The sequence below is a fragment of the Stegastes partitus genome, unplaced genomic scaffold (assembly GCF_000690725.1).
Source record: "Stegastes partitus isolate 25-593 unplaced genomic scaffold, Stegastes_partitus-1.0.2 Scaffold430, whole genome shotgun sequence".
NCBI classification, from domain to species: Eukaryota; Metazoa; Chordata; class Actinopteri; family Pomacentridae; genus Stegastes; species Stegastes partitus.
In genome coordinates, this window is record NW_007578161.1 from 181296 (window position 1) to 201674 (window position 20379).

Sequence of the window (20379 nt, forward strand, 5' to 3'; positions counted from 1 at the left end):
TCATAAACTTTAACGCTTCTATCGAAACTTTTGATTAAAAAGCAGCACATGCATGTGGGCTGTTTTCACAAGGAACGCTTCGGTTTATTGCCAACAGATGTTACAATCAGAAAGAATAAGCGTTTTAATATGTGATGTATTTGATTAACATCATAGATCTTCAGTGTGTAAATGGCAACGGCTTCATAATTTAAGAAATTAACCGGTTTTATGTGGAGGCACTTGTGGGAGCGTCGCGTCAGGAGGTGCTGACTGATGGCTTCTAATGTGGTTCTGACATTGATTAAAGCTTCAGTGAATTTTTTATGAGCGTTTTCCCTCCTGTTAAGAAACACATTTATAAAATGGCTTTTGTCAAACGGAACGGTTATCAAACTTACTGTATAATTAATTGTGCTTGTGCAGTCATAATGGATCTCAGTGTGGTGGGTGCTCGCCATGCTCTTACAAGCATTTACACAACAGTTAAAAAAGAAAACACACACAGTCATTTATTTAAAAGTAATATTTATTTTTGCACCAAACCAAAAACAAAAAAATAAAATAAAATCCTGGTGCAAAACGATAAATTCCCAGTTACGACATCAGTGACAGTGCATTTCAGGAAAATAGTAATGCTCAAAAAAAAAAAAGAAAAGAAAGAAAGAAAGAAAGAAAGAAGGGAAAAAATCTACAACAACAGAAGAATATCAACACCAATAAAAGCAGTAAAAATATCACAACCAGTTACCTTTTTCAACAGACGATGGCGGCAAACGACGACAGGAAAAATAATACAGTAACTCGCAGTAATGCTCCGTCTGGTACGGAAATATCAGAACCGCCGGCGCCACTCGGACTCTCAGACAACCTCACGAGAACACACACGGGGGGCCGGCAGGCAGCGAGAGCCGAACGACGATCATCCCATTACCGCAGCATCAAAATCAATCACATGTAATAAATATCAATGAAAGCACCTTTAAAGCTGAAATGTGTTTTAATTGATCAACCGAGTGTGCAACATGTTAAAAAAAAAAAATCCAATAAAAACATTACATCAGGAGACTAATACCATTAAAACAGCCGTCAAATTTTAAATCATCACGTACATTTTTTTTCTTCTTTTTTTTGCTCTTAATTATGAGTATATACAAACACAGCATCATCTCCCAAAAAAAGTCATTATTAAGTGTCTCATTCTGTAACATATTTTGAATTTCAAAGCCGTAAAATGTTTAAAAATGAATAACTTCTGGAAAAAAAACAAAAAAAAGCAGAGCCCAGGTGAGCTGATCAATATTTATATCAAATCGGATTGTATTCGTAGGAGCCGCCGCGTGAGGCGCTGGTCCGAGCCCGACAGGAAACTGTAAATACTCCTTTAAAAATGCACAAAGCCGTGTGTGTGTGCGCTCCAGGCCGCCGAGACAAAGAGTTCTGCTCCCGTTTATGTGCAAACATCTGAAGCTGCACTTGGGAGAATTTTTCTGAAAAGAAAAACCTTCCAAGCGACGTTTCCATCGAGAGATACCAAAATATAGAAAAAGGTTCTGACAGTTCATCATCACGAAAGAGTAGCATGCGAGAGATTTTTTCAGATCGGCACGACGAGGCGAGAAATATACAGCGACGCTCTACGTAATGACTGCTCCTTCGTCTTTTTACAGGTGCTACCGTTTGTTAGTACTGCGACCCGCTTCGAGTCGAACTCTGCTGATGGAAACAGATTCATACAAAGAGTTCACTGGGATCTGCAGCGGAGTTGGTAGTGTAGCAAAGACAGCGCCCTCTGGACCGAAGACCAGCCGACGGTTCGATCCAACAGAGAAGATTTCCAACACAGCGTTATTCATTCATTATATACAATCTCTAAGGTTACAAGAATGTTTCCCTCTGTGCTCAGTCCTTCCAGCAATTTGTTTGGTGACCATTTGATCATTTACATTCTCTGCGAATAGTGCAAACGGTGAGATGCTTTTTTTCTACAAATCTTACAAAACTGCTGTCTAGAGCCTCGTGGCGCAGCACTATTGGCTCGGCTTTTGCAGTTTCTTTTTAATTTTTTGCGAATTTTTAAATGTGTGGCAACGTTAAATACGACAAAAGGACCGAGTCTGTAAATTCCTGGAAGGACTGTTTTATTTGCTATGTGCAAATGTGTGTGTCTTCACAACGGCTGAATGAATATATTCACTTGTTTAGCTGTATATATGGCTTCTGCTCATGTATGGCTCCTTTTTCCCTTTTTATTCCTATATAGCCAGGCACTGTTTCTTATCCACGGAGAAAACAGGTGAATGTTTGAACTTTTAGTGTGTGACGTCGCCAAATCGCGGCGAGCGAATACTGAACAACACTTTCTCAAGGCCACATCTTCTCTTCTCGATGAAAACACGCGTTTGGTTTGTGGAGAATACGACACGAGGAATGATTTTACTGTTAAAACAAGTGGAAACTTTACATTAAGCCGCACCAGCGCTGCGTCGGCGTGTGTTCGGGCACCGACCGCTGGAGGACGTGGTGTTACCAGTAAAAGCACATACCGCTCCGGTTCCGCGCCGGTTCTTCCTGCCCGCCGTTACGGCTAGCTCTCCTTTGGGGTCACAGTTTGCTTTGGCTGTGCTTTGGATGCTGTCGCAGAGGCGGAGGAGGACGTGGAAGAGGAGGAGGAGGAAGAGGATGAACTCCATCGGGTCTCTACGCCTGTGCTCGTCATCTTCAGCTTCCGTCGCTTCGCAAGAGGAGCGTTGTCGACGCTTTTCAGAAAGAAGCCCTCTCTCTTGCCGCGGTTGAAAGCCTGGTCACAGACGAGACGGAGACGAAGCACAGTCACTACATGCACTTATATTTATTTGATCAATGGACTTCTTCTATCTGGAAACTAGCAACAAAAGACGGCAGCCCACTGTGAGAGAGACTCGAATTTAATTATTTATACGTTGCCACATCCAAAATGATTCAGACCCCGTCTCAGGCTTTTGCCTTCATTCATCAGAGCAGTGGAGAGACAGGAAAGGGGGAGAAGAATGGGGGAGACTTGCAGCAAATGGCCGTGGTCGGGAGTCGATCCCACAACCGCTACGTTGGGGAACTATAGCCCCTGAATATGGGTCGCCATCTTATTCCACCCTTTTTTGCGATAACCTCCACATCTATTTTTTTTTTTTTTTTTTTTAAGTTATTTTTTTGGCCTTTATTAGATCGGGCAGTCGAAAGGAGAGACAGGAAAGTGGGGGAAGGGTTGTAGCAAAGGGCCATGAGCGGGATTCGAACCCATGACCGCTGCATCGGAGACTATAGCCCTGTATATGGGATGCCAGCTCAACCAGGTGAGCTATAGCGGCGGCCCGATCTCCACATCTTTGAGGTTAAACACTTCCTTTCATCACTCTGGTCTTTATTTCCTTCACAGGTTCTTGATGGGACTCAGGTCTGGAACACTGTGACTGTATGTTTCAGATCAACAGAACTGATGACCAGAAACCTTCTCCTCTGTCCAAATCAGCTTTGGCAAAGGCCAGAGGAGCTTCTGTGTGTCTGTCTTGGAGAAGGGGAGTCCTCCTTGGTGTCTGATTGAGATGCTGGTATGAAAACTGTTCAGATTCATCGGGATGGTCTCAGTGGTGATCGTCTGATTCCTCTTGGTCTCTTGCAGTAGCGTTATTTCTAGTCCAGGGGTCACTTTTCTTACTAACAGCACTAACAACTACTCTAATGGTCTTCACCGTGGCCACTGGCACTGATATGACCATATACCCTAATAACAGCAGCTCACTAAAGCTACTTGGTCCGTCCATACAGCCGTGACTTGCGATTGATTAGCAACTGACCAGAGAACTACTGCAGCAGCTGTTGTATTTTTTGTGCATTAGAATCCTCTAGAAATAGTAAAAGTTACCCTTAACATCTCCAACACAATGTCTGACTGTCTGTTGTCACTCATTTATGTCATTTCCAGCCTGAAGAAACCTAATTTTCATAACTGGTCCAGTGAAAAATTCCCTATAAATCAAACTCCTCTGTGGCTTTGAACAACCTCGGGCTTAACAGTAACCTCTATTCCAAGAGCTCTGACTAATCTGTCACACAAAGATATTACCTTGTAGGTGGCGTTGACGTAGGTGCGGACAGTCGGCCCACTGGACTCCAGCACATCTGGAGTGCACAAAGGAGTGGTGGACATGGAGGCACCGCCCTGCAGCCAGCTGTTCTCTTTCAGATCAGAGAGCTTGAGACGCCTCTCCGGGTCCACTGTCAGCAGGCCTTCAACCACACAGAGACGCATCAAGACAGGCAAAAAGACGCAAACAAGCAAGATACGACATGTGACAAGTAACCCTGACAGCTACGCAGCACCTCCATGAACACAGTGGGAGTTCCTGAAACCATCCCAGTCTCCAACACAGCACAGAGTAGTGAGCACCGTTTGTTTAACTGTAAAATCTAACTAGTTCTTGTACCTTTGACGAGCTCTTTGGCATCCTCCGATACGCCCTTCCAGGCCTCCCCATCCAATGAGAAATCACCCTCTTTTATCTTCTGCATGATGTCGGCAGCATACGATGAGGTCATCCCACGCTGCTCGCTCTGAAACGGCACCTGGCCTGACAGCATGGTGTACTGATGAAGACACACACACAGTCGTTAGCGCTTCGGTTAAACGGGCAGATGTGGCAGAATCAGCATATTCAGGTTCAATTACCAGGATGACCCCGAGACTCCAGAGGTCGCACGCTTTATCGTATCCGGCGCTCTCGAAGAGCTCTGGTGCAGCGTACTGCAGCGTGAAGCAGGGAGTCTGCAGGGGGGCGCTGCCTGCGGGGCACAGGCGGGCAAATCCAAAATCTATTACTTTTAGCACAGCGTCCTCCCCCTCATCTGCAAACAGCACGTTCTGGAAGATAAACAAACAAGCAAACGCCATGATGAGCCGCTCTGGTTTTTCTTTGCGCTGCACGTTCAGGACTCAGTTCTCCCGACAGAGTAAAGAATAATTAATACTCATAGTAAATACTACGAGTTGTTGGTGTCGTCCACAGCTTGTTGTGTGCTTTGCTCTTATGTTTGTGTCAAGTGCAGCACCTGTGGGGCAAACAGATGGTAGTTTGTTCTTTTTTTTTAAGTTATTTTTTTGGCCTTTATGATATAGGACAGTCGAAAGAGAGACAGGAAAGTGGGAGAAGAGGTTGCAGCAAAGGGCCATGAGCGGGATTCGAACCATGGCCACTGCCTCAGAGACTACAGCCCCTACACATGGGTCGCCAGCTCAACCAGGTGAGCTAAAGCGGCGGCCCAATACATCGTAAATTTAGTTTGTGAAAATGATATTAGACGTCAGGGCACAAGAGATGTTTTCACCTCACCTATTTGACAAGGCTTCATCTTTCTATCAACAACTACAAACTCAACACTTAAAAAAAATTGTGCAGGAATTTTTGAATGATGTCGATAAATAGTTTTAATTGAATATTTCCCAAACAGCAAATGCAACCAGTATAGATGCATGAAAAAAAAGTTTACGTGACTCTTACAGACATCTAAAAATGAATGGCGCCCCAAACAGGAAAATCACCAGCACTAGAATGATCATCACTGAGAATAAAAATGTGCAAATTTGCAAATTCACAATTCGATTTTGTAACCAGTTTTGTTAATTATACGCTCATTTACTCAAGCAGAATAGATATTTTTGTTCATCAAACGATCAGAAATAGCAGAAAAATGCACAGATTTCTGTCAAATAAGGTTCCAGACTCACTGTTCACTGTCCTGTCAACCCCGACGGCCCTTTGTGAGACAAGAAAAACCCTGCATGGCTGATTCCTGCCACTATCTGTCATCCACAGCTGCTATACACTATATAAAAGTCTTCTCCTTCGTTTAATTAAATCCCACAGCCAGCTGAAGACGGCAGGATAGATGTGCGATAAAACCTGCGGCCTGTATTTTGAAAAGCGCCGCAGCGGAGGCATTACGCATTGTTGTGTTTACCTTGATTACATCAGATGTAAACAATGCTGTAACGCATCCCCACACATCACGCCGGTCGGCTGGAGCTCTGGAGGAGTGTACGGCTCACACGCGGCTCACAGCAGAAAAATACTGAGACAATTAAAATTTCACTCTGTTCTTATTTCTCCAAATTACAGGGGCCTAATAATTTTACGCCACGACTTCCTTTCGACAGTTTCTCTGACTAATGTAGCATTTCCAATGAATGAAATGCACTTGAAATCTGAATATAATGCGATTCAGCAGAATTGTAGCCGGAATAACTCTGGACTGCTGCATTCGTATAACTCCGATCGTATTAACTAGGGTGTTCCCTGCCCAGTGTGTCGCTGAAACAGTCATTACATGGAAGATTCTGTACATTGCCAGGAACGAATCAGGTCATCGAATCACATCCCACCTCGGGTTTGAGATCCCGGTGCACGACTCCGGCCTCGTGCATGAAACTGACAGCCGAGACCAGGCTCTGCAGCAGCTGACTGGCCTCTGCCTCGCCAAATAGCTTCTTCCTCTTGATCCTTTCCAGCAACTCGCCGCCTCGCAGAAGCTCCATCACTAAATATGTGTGGTACTGGCAGAGAAGGACATATGCAAAAGACAAGGCTTCAGGCAGCGGTTCTGATGCAGCAAACGGTTTAATATTCAGCATTTCCATAGTTTCTGTTTGCTAAAGCCGGGCCAGGCAGAAACTACATAATAATCTTGCAGTAATTCAAGAAGTCTGAGAGAAAATTAGACATTTGCACCTCCTTTTGACTTTAGAAAAATCCAGACCATGACGGAAGACTTTGGCCAATTACAGGTCTTTTTAGAGAGAGGCGTGGCTCCTACTGGCTGCTCTAGAAATGTGCCTTCAAATGGTGGAAAGCCTGATTCTATGGTGTAAAGTCATGCAGAAAAAGTTGGTTTTCAAGCATTGATAAAAACTACCTACGCTGCAGAGCAACCCAAAAAAGGAAGATGTACTTATCAAAAAGAGTTTCCACAATAAATGCAATAAAACTGGAGTTACAGTTACTGGAGTTACAACATTCTGAGCTTGCAGTTCATCTCCAGGACAAGCTTACGTATGAAGCGTGTGAATATGCCGGTGTGTGTTGGAAAATGTTGAGGAAAGAGATGGAGGGAGGGTAACTGCAGGAGGAGGGCATACGCTCTGATATTTTGCCTTTGACTTGCCTTTCAAAGACTTCTGCCTACCACAGCTTTATACTGTGCGTATACAGCACTTGTAAAGTTGTCAGTAACGGTACGTGTCACCCCGTGTGGATCCTGTCCCCACTCCATTGTACCTGATCAGTGTAGACGTCATGCAGCTTGACGATGTTGGGGTGAGCCTCACATTGCCTCAAGGCAGCGATCTCCCTCTGAGTGTTTGCCTCCATTCTAACACAGTCAAAATAAACAGCGTTACCAAGGACAACTCCGTACCGTCAGATGGTTCAGTGATAACAGTCAGGCACACCGCCACGAAGCTATCTGAGAGCAGCGCACTGAGCGGCATCGCATCTCCGCTCACCTGCGGCTGACGATCTTGACGGCGTACTCGTGGCCGCTTTGCTTGTGTCTGCATTTCCTGCACACGGAGAAGCTGCCCTCGCCCAGGGGTGGCCCGTGAAGACACAGCTCGTAATGCTGAAAAAACTGAGATTCCTGAAGGGAGAAGAAACAGCATCAGGCTGTTAGTGGAGGTGTGCTGGTTTTGATGTATTTAGGCAACAGGACATGGTTTACAGTGAAGTGAAAAGGATTTTACTTTAGTGTCCACTATGTAATAGAAAATGCATTTATGTACTCGTGTACTTGACAGTGGTGCTCATGTGCATCTACTCTTGTACTGCACTTGAACACATTTTAAATGTACCTGTATTATAAAAGTATGTCCATTACACATAACTTTATCCCTCTACTTCNTGGTGTAAAGTCATGCAGAAAAAGTTGGTTTTTGAGCTTTGATAAAAACACTACCTACGCTGCAGAGCAACCCAAAAAAGGAAGATGTACTTATCAAAAAGAGTTTCCACAATAAATGCAATAAAACTGGAGTTACAGTTACTGGAGTTACAACATTCTGAGCTTGCAGTTCATCTCCAGGACAAGCTTACGTATGAAGCGTGTGAATATGCCGGTGTGTGTTGGAAAATGTTGAGGAAAGAGATGGAGGGAGGGTAACTGCAGGAGGAGGGCATACGCTCTGATATTTTGCCTTTGACTTGCCTTTCAAAGACTTCTGCCTACCACAGCTTTATACTGTGCGTATACAGCACTTGTAAAGTTGTCAGTAACGGTACGTGTCACCCCGTGTGGATCCTGTCCCCACTCCATTGTACCTGATCAGTGTAGACGTCATGCAGCTTGACGATGTTGGGGTGAGCCTCACATTGCCTCAAGGCAGCGATCTCCCTCTGAGTGTTTGCCTCCATTCTAACACAGTCAAAATAAACAGCGTTACCAAGGACAACTCCGTACCGTCAGATGGTTCAGTGATAACAGTCAGGCACACCGCCACGAAGCTATCTGAGAGCAGCGCACTGAGCGGCATCGCATCTCCGCTCACCTGCGGCTGACGATCTTGACGGCGTACTCGTGGCCGCTTTGCTTGTGTCTGCATTTCCTGCACACGGAGAAGCTGCCCTCGCCCAGGGGTGGCCCGTGAAGACACAGCTCGTAATGCTGAAAAAACTGAGATTCCTGAAGGGAGAAGAAACAGCATCAGGCTGTTAGTGGAGGTGTGCTGGTTTTGATGTATTTAGGCAACAGGACATGGTTTACAGTGAAGTGAAAAGGATTTTACTTTAGTGTCCACTATGTAATAGAAAATGCATTTATGTACTCGTGTACTTGACAGTGGTGCTCATGTGCATCTACTCTTGTACTGCACTTGAACACATTTTAAATGTACCTGTATTATAAAAGTATGTCCATTACACATAACTTTATCCCTCTACTTCACTACATCCATCCATCCATTATCTATACACCGCTTAATCCTCATGAGGGTCGTGGGGGGCTGGAGTCTATCCCCGCAGGTAGGGGACACCTAGACAGGTAACCAGTCTATCACAGGGCTACACTTAGAGAACCAAGCACACTCACATTCAGACCTACAGACAATTTATAATCACTCAACATGTTTTTGGACTGTGAGAGGGAGAACCCGAAGAGAACCCACACTGCACACCCACACGAGAACATGCAAACTCCACCCAGAAAGATCCCGGGTGTCCTCACCGGGACGCGAACCGGCAACCTTCTAGCTGCGAGGCAACAGTGCTAACCACCGAGCCACCTTGCAGCCCCTACTTCACTACATAACAAGGGGAAATATTACACATCACTACATTAACTTAAACAGCTACAGAGACTACTTATTAAAACGCTTTGTGTTTTTAATCACCCTGCCCCACGTCCAACCTAAAGTCTGGGGTGGAAGCTCAGCTGCCCTAAAACACTCAACAAAACCAACTGAAGAGTGAAGTAAATGTCAGTCAAGCGCAGTTTGTTGTCGACGCCCACGCTGCCCTGAGAAGAGGCCTTAATTAGCATAAAAACGCAGGTGGATGCTCTGTGGGTGTCCACGAGCTTTAAGATGTTACAAAATGTAGAATCGATAGACAGAATATGATGCAGTTTCATAGATTAAACCAGCTGAACAATCAGTAGTACCAAATGAATCTTCTATAAAGGTGTGCAAGTGATAAAGTGATGGGGTTCACTCTGCTTACATGGTACTTATACTTTATGATACTTTGAGAACGTTTACTTTGGGTTAAGTCATATTTTGAATGTAGGACTGTAATAAATATACGCATTTGAATATGTCATCAACCTGTAGTAGCCGCATAGGGTTAGCTATAAGGTTACATGCACTGATTTATATATACATAGCTACATTTAGCATTTACATATCAGCATCTAGAATTTATTGTCTATTAATATAATCTCACTGTGGGATTTTTTTGTAATACATATTTTTATTTATCTAAAAAAAATACGAAACAATTTGCAGATCTCATTTCTTTGATCTCTGTATTGTGTAATGTTTTAAAAGCAAAGCTAAAAATACCCACTTTGACTGTCTGTTACTCGCAGCTGATAAACATCAACTAAACAAATTTCTTGAAAATTTTCCAGACTGAAACAGACGCTAAAGTGCCATATAACGAGATCAGAACGTAGTTAAGTCAATACATCCTGTGAGACGAGGCAAGTCCGCTGTGATTAATAGGATAACTTCTCCAGCTGTCTTTCTTCCCGTCCGTCAACGAGCAACGCTGCCTCTCGAACATAAAGCAACAACAACACACATCCAAACCTTTAACAAAAACGGGTTTCTAAGCCCAGCTCCATACCTGTAACATTGCACTGCGTTGGACAGAAGCAGAAGCTGGTCGCTCAGCACCAATCTGAGATTCTACGAAGTCTCCCATCACTGCGTTCTTATTGAACAGGATCGAGGGAGCAATAAAGGAGTAGCCCTGAAACAGAGGAGAGGAGTTGGAGGTGATGAAGAGGTGGAGCACTTTGAATCATTAGCTCCAAGTGACAAACTTACAAAAATCACAAATGTATGAAAAGACATTAATAGGCATTAATTCAATTCCTTAAAACTTTATTTGTCCCCTGGGGCCAATTTAAGAACAATTAAGACATCTTATTGAGTGACTGCCATTAAAAAAAATATTAATTATTAATGAAGTTAGAATCTACTTTATCAGGACGTCATAATGTTCAGATGGTGATTTCAGGTATATTTTTTGGAAGTACATCTATTGTTTGGGTCAAGCTTAGGACGGCGAGGACCGACCTGGAAAAGGCGGTCCGTGCTTGGAGGCGTGCTCGCCGGAGAATAAACAGGATCCATCCCAGTGAATTCCTCGGCAAAGTTCCCCACGTCAAGCTCGCTCTTCAGCTCTGGCTTAAACGGGCTTGACACCTTCTTCTGTGCGAGGTCGGCCCAGTTCAGCCCCTGTGAGGAAACAAGGAGCAAATGGAAAAAGTTACAGATCAATGAAAACAAGACAGAGGGGAGGAGAGGTACAGTCGTCTTCAGATGTATTCATAGCCTCACATTAAAGAAGGACAAAAAAACGCTGTCACTGAAACTGACAAAAGTAATAATAGACATGCTTTTGAATTGTGGTTCAACAGAAATAATAAAAAACAAAACAAAAAAACAAGCAAACAAGCATGATGGGTAACTCTCAGTCAGACTTCTGCACCTGTTGACAGGTACTTGGATTTCACTGCTCATCAGCAAAGTGCTCTGATCTGTCCGTGACAGTTTTGTTTGTTTTCTTAAATTATTCTTTTCAACCACAATTCAAAAGCAATGTCTGATTTCACTAAATTATAATTTAGCAATTTTTTATTTATTATTACTTTTTTTTCTAGGGGTAGGACTTTAATGCGTTAATTCCGATTAATTAATTGCAACAAAAATAAAATGTTGAAAAAATTCGTGGCTTTCCAGGACTGCTAGCGCTAACAGCTCCAGCGGTTTCTGCAACATGCTTTGCATTCACCGTCAGCTTGATGTGCTTCGGTGGGATGCAAATTCTGTTTTGCACCAGTTGCACAAAACCACGCTCTTGTCGAGGCTTCCATCAGGCAGTTTTTTTAAATCAAACTTGCCCTCCATCAGTCCAAGCTATGCACTCTCATCAGGTTCCTCCATGTTTGCTGTTAGCGTAGCATCTTGTGCATCATGTGATCGGTGGACCATGAAATCGACAATGACAAACGTTCCATGTTGTCTGGATGCAAACTGTGATTAAATGCGGTAATTTTTTTAATGCATTATTTTTGTTGTAATTAATTCATCGTAATTAACGCTTTAAAGTATATTAGGGGTGGGAGTTTAACACGTTATTTTCGTGTTAATTAACGCGTCAAAGTCCCACCCCTACTTTTTTCAGTTTCTAGTGATTTGAGTGACAATTGTGAGTTTTGCCATTTCTTTAATGGAAGGGCAGGAACACATTTGAGGACGACTGTATGTGAATAACTGGCAGTTGAAGGACCTTAAAGAAATGATGTGCTTTGATGTCTTCAGCCCCTCGTGGTCCGGACCCCAGCCTCTTGTGGGGATCTTTCACCAACAACTTCTTCAGCAGGTCCTGAGCAGTGGATCCAATCATAGAGGGGAATGGTGGATCACAGCGCAAAATACGTCTGAGGGGAAAAGCGGCGAGGAGATGGTCGTTTTATTAACACAATGCCCTCAAAATATACCGTCTGCCTCAAGCGTTTTAGTGTACAAATACGACTTTGCGGCTCGTTCCAAATATGATCGATTAGCAAAAAGCAAGTACCGACTGAGACGATTTTGGAGATTTTAAATGACTTCACAATACGTCAGGTTTTGACTCATAATTTGAATTTACAATTTATGGAGATGGAGTCAGCAGTACTCACTTTGACACCTCACTCTGGGAGTTCCTCTCTCCCTCCAAGGTAAAAGGAGATGCTCCCGTCAGCAGCTCGAACATCAGGATGCCAAGGCTCCACCAATCTACCGACTGAAGCAGAATGCAGGTGGAGGAAAAACAATAAGATACGAGAAGGAAACGCACCCGCTGTGTATCTGTTTAGTGGAACCTGGACTGACTGCCAACACACCGACTGGCTTTCATGATCAAAAATATAGTAAAAAAAAAAACAAATGTCTGTGTGAAGGAATGTCAGAGATTTGTTTCTAAACACAATATACACGGCAGGAAGCAATTATGTGAAAACACTGAGCCATGTGCTGAATTATGGAGTCAGACCATTGAACTGATTTTCTTTGCGGATTCTAGTTTCTCCGCTAAACTATAACTTTTTAAAAATGACACTGCATTAACACCAGAGGTTCTCCTGCTCTGTACAGTCTACTGCTCCTACTAGAGCCTGCTACGTGTTCGTCCTGCTGTGTCTTCGCTAAATGCCAGAATTTGAAGAATCTTATTTAAAATTTCTAAGAACGATGAGATGAAAAACAGGTAGATCAACTGTCTTAAGAGCCACACTGATGGAGAGCTGGGAATCACGACCAACACCTGCCTCTGCAGTGACACCGGGAGGTTTGATTGGACGAACAGACTGGTGTAACTGCTGAATGGGGCCAAACTGGCAATTTCCCTCCCCAGCTTTCATCTCCAAACCCACCAACATCTGATGCCCATCAATCAATCTAAGTTTCCTTGTAGTTTATCACATTAGGGAACTTAGTCCACAGCAGCAACGTGACAAAATATTCCTCATGTACAGTTTGTGATTTCACATCTAACCTATTTGGTTGGCTTAAAACAAACTCGGGTCCGTTTGCACAGTCAGTGGGGCTCGTTTGTGCTGCTGTCAGCCGCTGCCTTCAGCAGATACGCCCCCAGCATTTCAGAACAGACAATGCTGCCTATTTCTTCATGATTTTGGAATCATTTAAATTATACTGACTGGTTAATAACACATTTCTGTGATGTGACAAACTCGAAGCACATATATTTTTTTTACTGTTTTACACAGACGAATCTTTGAATCGTCGATGCATCCCAGCTATTAAAACACAGACCCCAACAAGTGGTCGTTTAGTAGTAACACGTCATGTTTGATTTGATAAAGCTTCGGTGAAAAAATGTTCAGCTGTAATCATATCTGTTTTGCTCATAATGCAAAAACAACAACCAGTAATCTGTTGCCACAAATCATTTTCTTGTTTTCTGCTAATCCGTCAGTTCTCAGATCTTCTCTCTTTCTTGTGTTGCATTGTTTTGGTAAACTATTGTTCCACATCCATCAGCTCCATTTACGCTGCTACTACTGAGGTGCATAAAGAAAGTCAACGCAGAGGCATAGCAACACCACCGTAGGTCGCTTAAGCACGCTGTAGCATAGCCTCTGATTCAATGCAGGAGCATAAATCAAATTTTTCTGTCCTCTGTTTACCTTGCCGTGCCCCGTCTTCCCCCTGATGATTTCAGGAGCCATGTACTCAATGGTGCCGCAGAAAGAGTAGGTCCTCTCCTTCTACAATGACAAGAAACAGAACATACGCTCAAAAAGTAAAAACAAATCTTGAATATTGTTTGGAGCGTCCAAAAAAAAAAAAACACTATTGTCCTCATGAACACACATTCTTATGTTCAGATTGTTACGGTTGTAGTTTTTGCATTTGCTCACCTCTTTTTCTAGAAACTCTTTGCTGAGCCCGAAATCTGTCAACACCACATGGCCTTCACTGTCTAGAAGGATGTTCTCCAATTTGATGTCTCGGTACACAATCCCCAGCTGAACGAAAACAGTAAGAATGACCACAGTTGTGTTAAGTGTTAATTTGGGAGAACATACAGAAAAACATACTAAAGATGGTTGAAGCGACTTCCACAGTCGCTAGAGAGGCCGAGGATGGGTTCTGTCTTATTGTACGCTTCCTAAATAATGCACAAAAGTCTGATACGTGTTTCTCCTTTTATTAAATGGTGATTCGCAGGCATTGCACAGTGCGGTAAACTTGTCAGAAAATAAAGACACTTCAGCGTAAGTTAATCAAGCGTGGCGTCAACAAAACTTACGGCTACCCAGCCCTCCTCTCTCTGGCAGAACGACCGCATGACCGACTGTCGGCCCTTTTGACAGCTCGACCTGTCACCAACTACACCCATGCTCCACATCACCATGACAACCAAATAAACAAACTATTAGCCCAGTGATCAATACTCAAAGAACATTTGTGGCTCCTACAGTTGTTACCAGCAAACACGTTCATAACTGAGCCGTAACACCAAGGAAAACGGAGCGACTACCGATTGGCTTTTTTCAGCAATTACAGCATTTTCCAATCTCATTCTGGTTCTAACGCCAAAACCTGTCAAAGTAAATAACTGCACAGATACCAGCACAAACCGAAGCACATCCTGTAGTTGCATCAGTACCTCAAGAAATTATAATACTGGTCACCCAGCGTGCTTAGATGGTTTTATTTGATGCTATCCAGAAAGGGAATAACGGGTAAAAGTCATTGAAGTTTTCAGCCAGAGTTGACGACATGTATGAAAGGCAGTTTTAACAAAAGCTACAAACATCTACTCTTCTAGAATAACTTATTGAAACGCTGCACTGTGTACTAGAATACAGCATAGCTTTTATAGGAAACTGCTGGCTGTTGTTAATTAATAAAATCCTCAGAAAAGCATTCATAACGTTTTCAAGCAACCTTGAAAATGCAGAAAATCCACTCTCTTCCCATCGAGTGGCTCATACACAAGCTGCAGGAACACTTAAGGCTCATTTAACGCCGCCGCCGCTGCTTTGTTTAGAACTAAATTTACAGCCACGCTAGTTGTGAAATGTCATGAGGCAACCGCTTCTGTGAGCTCGGTAGCGTCGCACGGAGCGAAACATGAGACTTAGAGAGGACTTTGTGACCAGCGTGATGTGACCGAGTTAGCGACTATCTGGTGAATAAAGTCAAACATTTAGCAGATGAGCGGCCTTTTTGTTTGAACAGGCAGCGGTGGTGGAAGCTGGAAGGTTAAAGATCAGAAAATTATGTCTGTGGGCCAAAAACAACACTCCAATGAGGATGTAATGTTGCTCTGTGTCTGCTTAGGTAAATAAGTAAGCTTCATTTCAGATAATAATGTGCCTGAAATACTTTTTGAGTCTTTCTTCAGCTCCCTACCCGCAAAGAAACCGATGGATCCAGCTTCTACTTTGGAAGGTAGAAAGAGCAACACTCACCTTGTGCAAGTGCTCTAGAGCCAGAATTATTTCTCCAATATAAATCCGCACCGCCTCCTCAGAGAAGTGATCCCGCTGGTACAAATGAGTGAACATCTCCCCGCCGCTCACGTAGTCTGTACTCACACACACAGAGACAAACAGGGAGCTTCAATAGACCTCATGCAAAAATTACACAAACACACTTCATGCACAATATGTCAATAACAAGACATATAGCATAACATCTATTCGGTATTTCAAGACTGGAGAGATGAGAATTCTCCATCCACTCACCCAGGATGAGATGCAGTTTGCTCTGAGTCTGGAAAGCGTAGTGAAGCGTGACCAGGAAGGGAGACTGGCGGATGTGCTCCAGCACCTGCCTCTCAGTGCGAGTGTGTTCAGTCGTCTTTGCCTTCTGAACAATAGCTGCTTTCTTTAACACCTAAATTAGTAACGCAAAGAGTGAAGATTTTCACCGTGACTTTACATCAGCATCTTCTAATTACAGCTCATTGGAAAGTCAAAATAAATACAGTTTAACTCCAGTCAGTCAGCCTTTACTTCTCAAACATATAATTTGAAGTGACATTCCAATTATGCGTTGTCCACGGCTTACAAATACGTTCTGAGTAAAAGCAAAATCTAAATAAATTATTTATATTCCTTGAATTTCAAGCACAGCCAGTAATTTACATTTTCGGCTACGATGCTGTTTCACATTCGTTTAATCTTCAGACGAATAATCTTACCTTCATCGCGTAGAGCTGGCCCGTATCGTGGCCGCTGTTCTTCCTGACCAGAAACACTTTTCCATAAGCTAGACAAAGACAAACAAATATTTCCTTGAGTTCATTCAAATTACCGCTTGTACTGAGCAATCAAGTACGACAAACAAAGAAACGCCATCAGACGGCGCTTTAATTAGCTGTGAGGCCGCTTCAAAATAGGAGTTCAGGATGAACAGGTGCAAAAATTATTCACATCTTTGGAACTAAGATAAACATATGCAAAAGCATTCCCGCGCACCGAATTTAATCAGGTGTTGTTTCTTTGATGGAAACAGCCTCTAAGAACTCCCATAGGCATTCGCTATGGATGAGATCTAATAACAGCATATGGTCCATCTAGTAAACATTCAGATAGTTCTCATGGTGTTTTGATAACGTGCAACTCCCAAGTCAGGACAGGAATAACAAGAAATGTTTTACCTGTGCATCCTCAGAGGCACTTTCACTTACAGGATATGAATATCAATTATAAATACTTTGCCCTTAGGATATCTGTTCAAGCCTCCTTTTTTTCTCTTCCCCAAAATGCAATTTAAGTTAAAGGATCAGTGCAGTAAAAGGTTCCGGGACCGTTGGTGTTCCACCTGCACAGAGGCCTTCGTGGTCAACATGTGCAAGTAGCATCATGAGAAGACAACACATGTGTTTGTGACTGCTGCTAAGGGCACATTTGTGATTGTCAGACTGCATTCCAAGCGTGACAGCAGCACAGGGAGCAGTGTGCAAAAAGACTATCAGGTATGAGTTTTAATTTATATAGGCACAGTTATGTCATTCATTTGTTGCCCCTCATATATTTGTATTTCGGGCTGCAAGGTGTGAATCTTTCTGCGTTGAGTTTGCATGTTCTCCCCATGCAGCGTGGGTTCTCTCCAGGTTCTCCGGCTTCCTCCCACAAGGTCCAGAAAATATGTTGAGGTTAATTGGTGATTCTAAATTGTCCGTAGGTGTGAATGTGAGTGTGCTTGGTTGTCTGTCTCTAAGTGTAGCCCTGTGATAGACTGGTTACCTGTCCAGGTGAACCTGCCTTCGCCCTAAGTCAGCTGGGATAGACTCCAGCCCCCCCGCAACCCTAGTGAGGATTAAGTGGTGTATAGATAATGGATGGATGGATGTATGTCATGTATGTCTCGCTTCCTGAGGCCTCTTACCTCCAGTGCCCAAGACTTTGAGCAGCTCAAAGTTTTCCATGCCAACCCTTTCAGTGTGACCTGTGAGGTTAGCTAGTGGGGAAAAAAAAAAACAAGAACACAAAGATCAATTTCCATAAACTGCAAACACATATTTGTTTTAAAAGGTCAAACGGGCACATGTAAATAATACATCAACATTGCATCTATAACATCTACAGAGAAACAAACAGAAGTAGTAATAACGATTTTAGTAAATGTATTAAATGCAAAAGGCTCAACATAAAAATGTCTTCAACACTTTATTACAACTCTGCTTCCCTTCACTCTATAGATTAAAATTCCGTTGCACTTGCGTTGGTATCTGCAACACAATCAGTGGCACGGTAACCATCATAATTCATTTCTGCTGAGACAGCTGATGAAAAACATGCAGTGACACCACTGATTGTGGTCTGGCCAGATCAGCAAGCACCATGAAATTATCAGCTCATCGAGGCCACACTTCTCCGCTCTTTGTGAAGTTGTCTTTGTGGAGTTTCTTTGTAAATTTACAAATTGAATTCGAGGATACATACAGTATCTATAAAAGAAAACTTATAATAATTCAACAGTGTGTTTATTCCTTAGTCTAGAGAGCACACTGAGGGATCCAAATGACTAAACGCACACAATCACACTGCGCTGTTCTGCAACAGGATCTATGCATCTTAACTTAGCTACAGCAAATTACCGCTAATACATAACAACCTTGAAAAATATTAGCTTTTCACATGAAATGCCAAATAAATCCCACTTCAAGATAAACACATTCACAACTACAATAAAAAAGTGCAAATCCATTTGGTACTGAGGCTTAAGCGCTACAATCGGACACCAAATCCCTTTCTGAAGACAGCGCACAAATCCACTTTTCACAAGCTCCCCAGGTTTGACACACACTCTGAAAGCCTGGCTGTGGTACGAGCTCGTCAAACAAATTAACTGAGCTTAATTTATAGTGAAAGTAAAAGACAGTGAGTCCAAAAGCGACACACACTCAGTGACAAAAAACATGGAAACATCTGTATGATCTACAACACAGTAGTAAAACTGAACCATCTATAAATGTATGAGTGTTATCTTGGGTGTGGATTCAACTTAATGATTCATTATGTGATTGCATTGTACAGCAATTAATCATAAGCAGTAGGGCTGCAACTAATGCTTATTTTATTTATTGATTAGTTTTCGAATAATCAGTTCATAGTTTAATCCAGAAAATGGCTATAAGTGTTTCCCAAAGCCCGAGATGAGTCCTTAAAAGTCTTTTTTTGTCCTTAAGACAATCAGTTTAACGTCATAGAAGAGAAAAAAACAGGAAATATTTACATTGAAGAAGTTAGAATCTGAGACATAGTCGTGAATAATCAAGTGTTGCAGCCATAACACACACACAGGTGAATGCTTTTTATAAATGGAGAATCAAACATATTTTAATATTGAATGACGTCCTACAAGACAGATGCTTTCCAATGCAACAGTACCAAAAAACTCTTGCTTTAAAAAAAATATTTGGTGATTTTAGCTGTGCAGAATTAAATCAATACCTCTGGAAGAAAAAAAAAATGCAAAAAATAATAGATTTCACACGTGTTGTATGATTTAAATGGCGGAATGAATCACAGTATACTGGGCTCCTTCCCTGTACATAGACACTTACCATTGGTGATTTGATGCTTGACAGTGCAGGCCTTTTCATTTGTTTTTCCATCGGAGTCATCACTACTATCAGATGTGTCCCCAGACATAACTTAAAAGTAAAGTAGACTGCAGCCTACACGGACTGTTTACAATGAACTGTGCTGTCAAATGTGTTGATATTTACCGAACGCTACGCTACAGGCTCAGCAATTTCCAAAATAAAAATAAAAATAAAATAAATCTATTGTGGCTGCATTATAAACAACATAAGGATTATCGAGATGATCGGGCAGCTGTGTTGTCGAGACAATGCCGCTGTCCTAATCCCAATGCGTTTGACATCCTAGTGTTTCGCATTATTTATCTCGTATGATTGGCCGAAATCAATCGGGAAAACTCGAGCTCAGATTGCTGTTGCTCGTAATCTGTTGCTCACTTTATGTCACCACCAACTATCCGAAAGACCACCGGGCACTGCTTCCAATCACTCCGACCAACTGTGTTTAGTCGCAGTTTGTGTGGCTAACGTTAGCATTAGCCGTAGTAATCATTATTCATAAGTTAGCTGACGTTACTTGCGATTAACCCGACTTTCACACAATCGACCGACCACAATAACACGGTGTAAGTCAGCGGGTTAAACAGCCACGACGCTAGTCGGTTAGCACGACCGCTACAATCACAAGACAGTTTACCTAGCTAGCTGGTTGTGGCAGTAGTAATTTGGCAAAGTAGCGTTAGCAAGCTAGCTAGCGAACTGCTGCCCGTCAAAGTTTGAACGCTAGCTAACCGCTGGTGTTTAGTTAGCTGTGTTGACTGGCGTCCTCTGACAACAGCTACCACACCGTGTTGGAAGAGGCCACTTTGTGCAGTTCCTTGTCTTCTTTGTCTCCGTTAGACGCACAGAACGACTCGGTCATGGTGGGAGTATTTACATCTCACTTTATATATTTTCAGTCAGCGGCAGCAAACTGCTACATGCTAACAGCAGGATGCTTTCGACACAACCTGGGCGACGGTCAGTCACGTGAGCCCCCAGTCGTGTGGGCGGAGCATCGCGGCGCGAGACCTCAGAAGACCTT

At 42.9% G+C, this 20379-nt stretch overlaps 1 protein-coding gene across 1 annotated transcript; it reads right to left on the reverse strand.

Annotated features, from left to right (window-relative positions):
- Nucleotides 1–490: 490 nt before the first annotated feature.
- rps6ka4 (ribosomal protein S6 kinase, polypeptide 4) lies at nt 491–20300 on the reverse strand. The gene is made up of 18 exons (XM_008286075.1): nt 19317–20300; nt 17636–17707; nt 16446–16513; nt 15988–16138; nt 15712–15827; nt 14152–14259; nt 13918–13998; nt 12412–12515; nt 12018–12168; nt 10802–10963; nt 10347–10472; nt 8552–8685; nt 8325–8418; nt 6395–6565; nt 4685–4876; nt 4443–4602; nt 4082–4245; nt 491–2779 (listed from the first exon to the last, which is right to left on the reverse strand). Exons 1-18 carry the CDS (start codon nt 19402–19404, stop codon nt 2567–2569), a joined length of 2355 nt encoding a protein of 784 aa, XP_008284297.1. The 5' UTR covers nt 19405–20300; the 3' UTR covers nt 491–2566.
- Nucleotides 20301–20379: the final 79 nt, after the last annotated feature.

Bases quoted from the DNA above. Each gene is read 5' to 3' on its own strand.
- rps6ka4 (XM_008286075.1), bottom strand. From the start codon at position 19,404: ATGTCTGGGGACACATCTGATAGTAGTGATGACTCCGATGGAAAAACA. The intron at 13,999-14,151 runs GTGAGCAAATGC...TTGTCATTGTAG, and splicing joins AAGAGTTTCTAGAAAAAGAG to AAGGAGAGGACCTACTCTTT. The intron at 12,169-12,411 runs GTGAGTACTGCT...TTTTCCCCTCAG, and splicing joins TCCCAGAGTGAGGTGTCAAA to ACGTATTTTGCGCTGTGATC.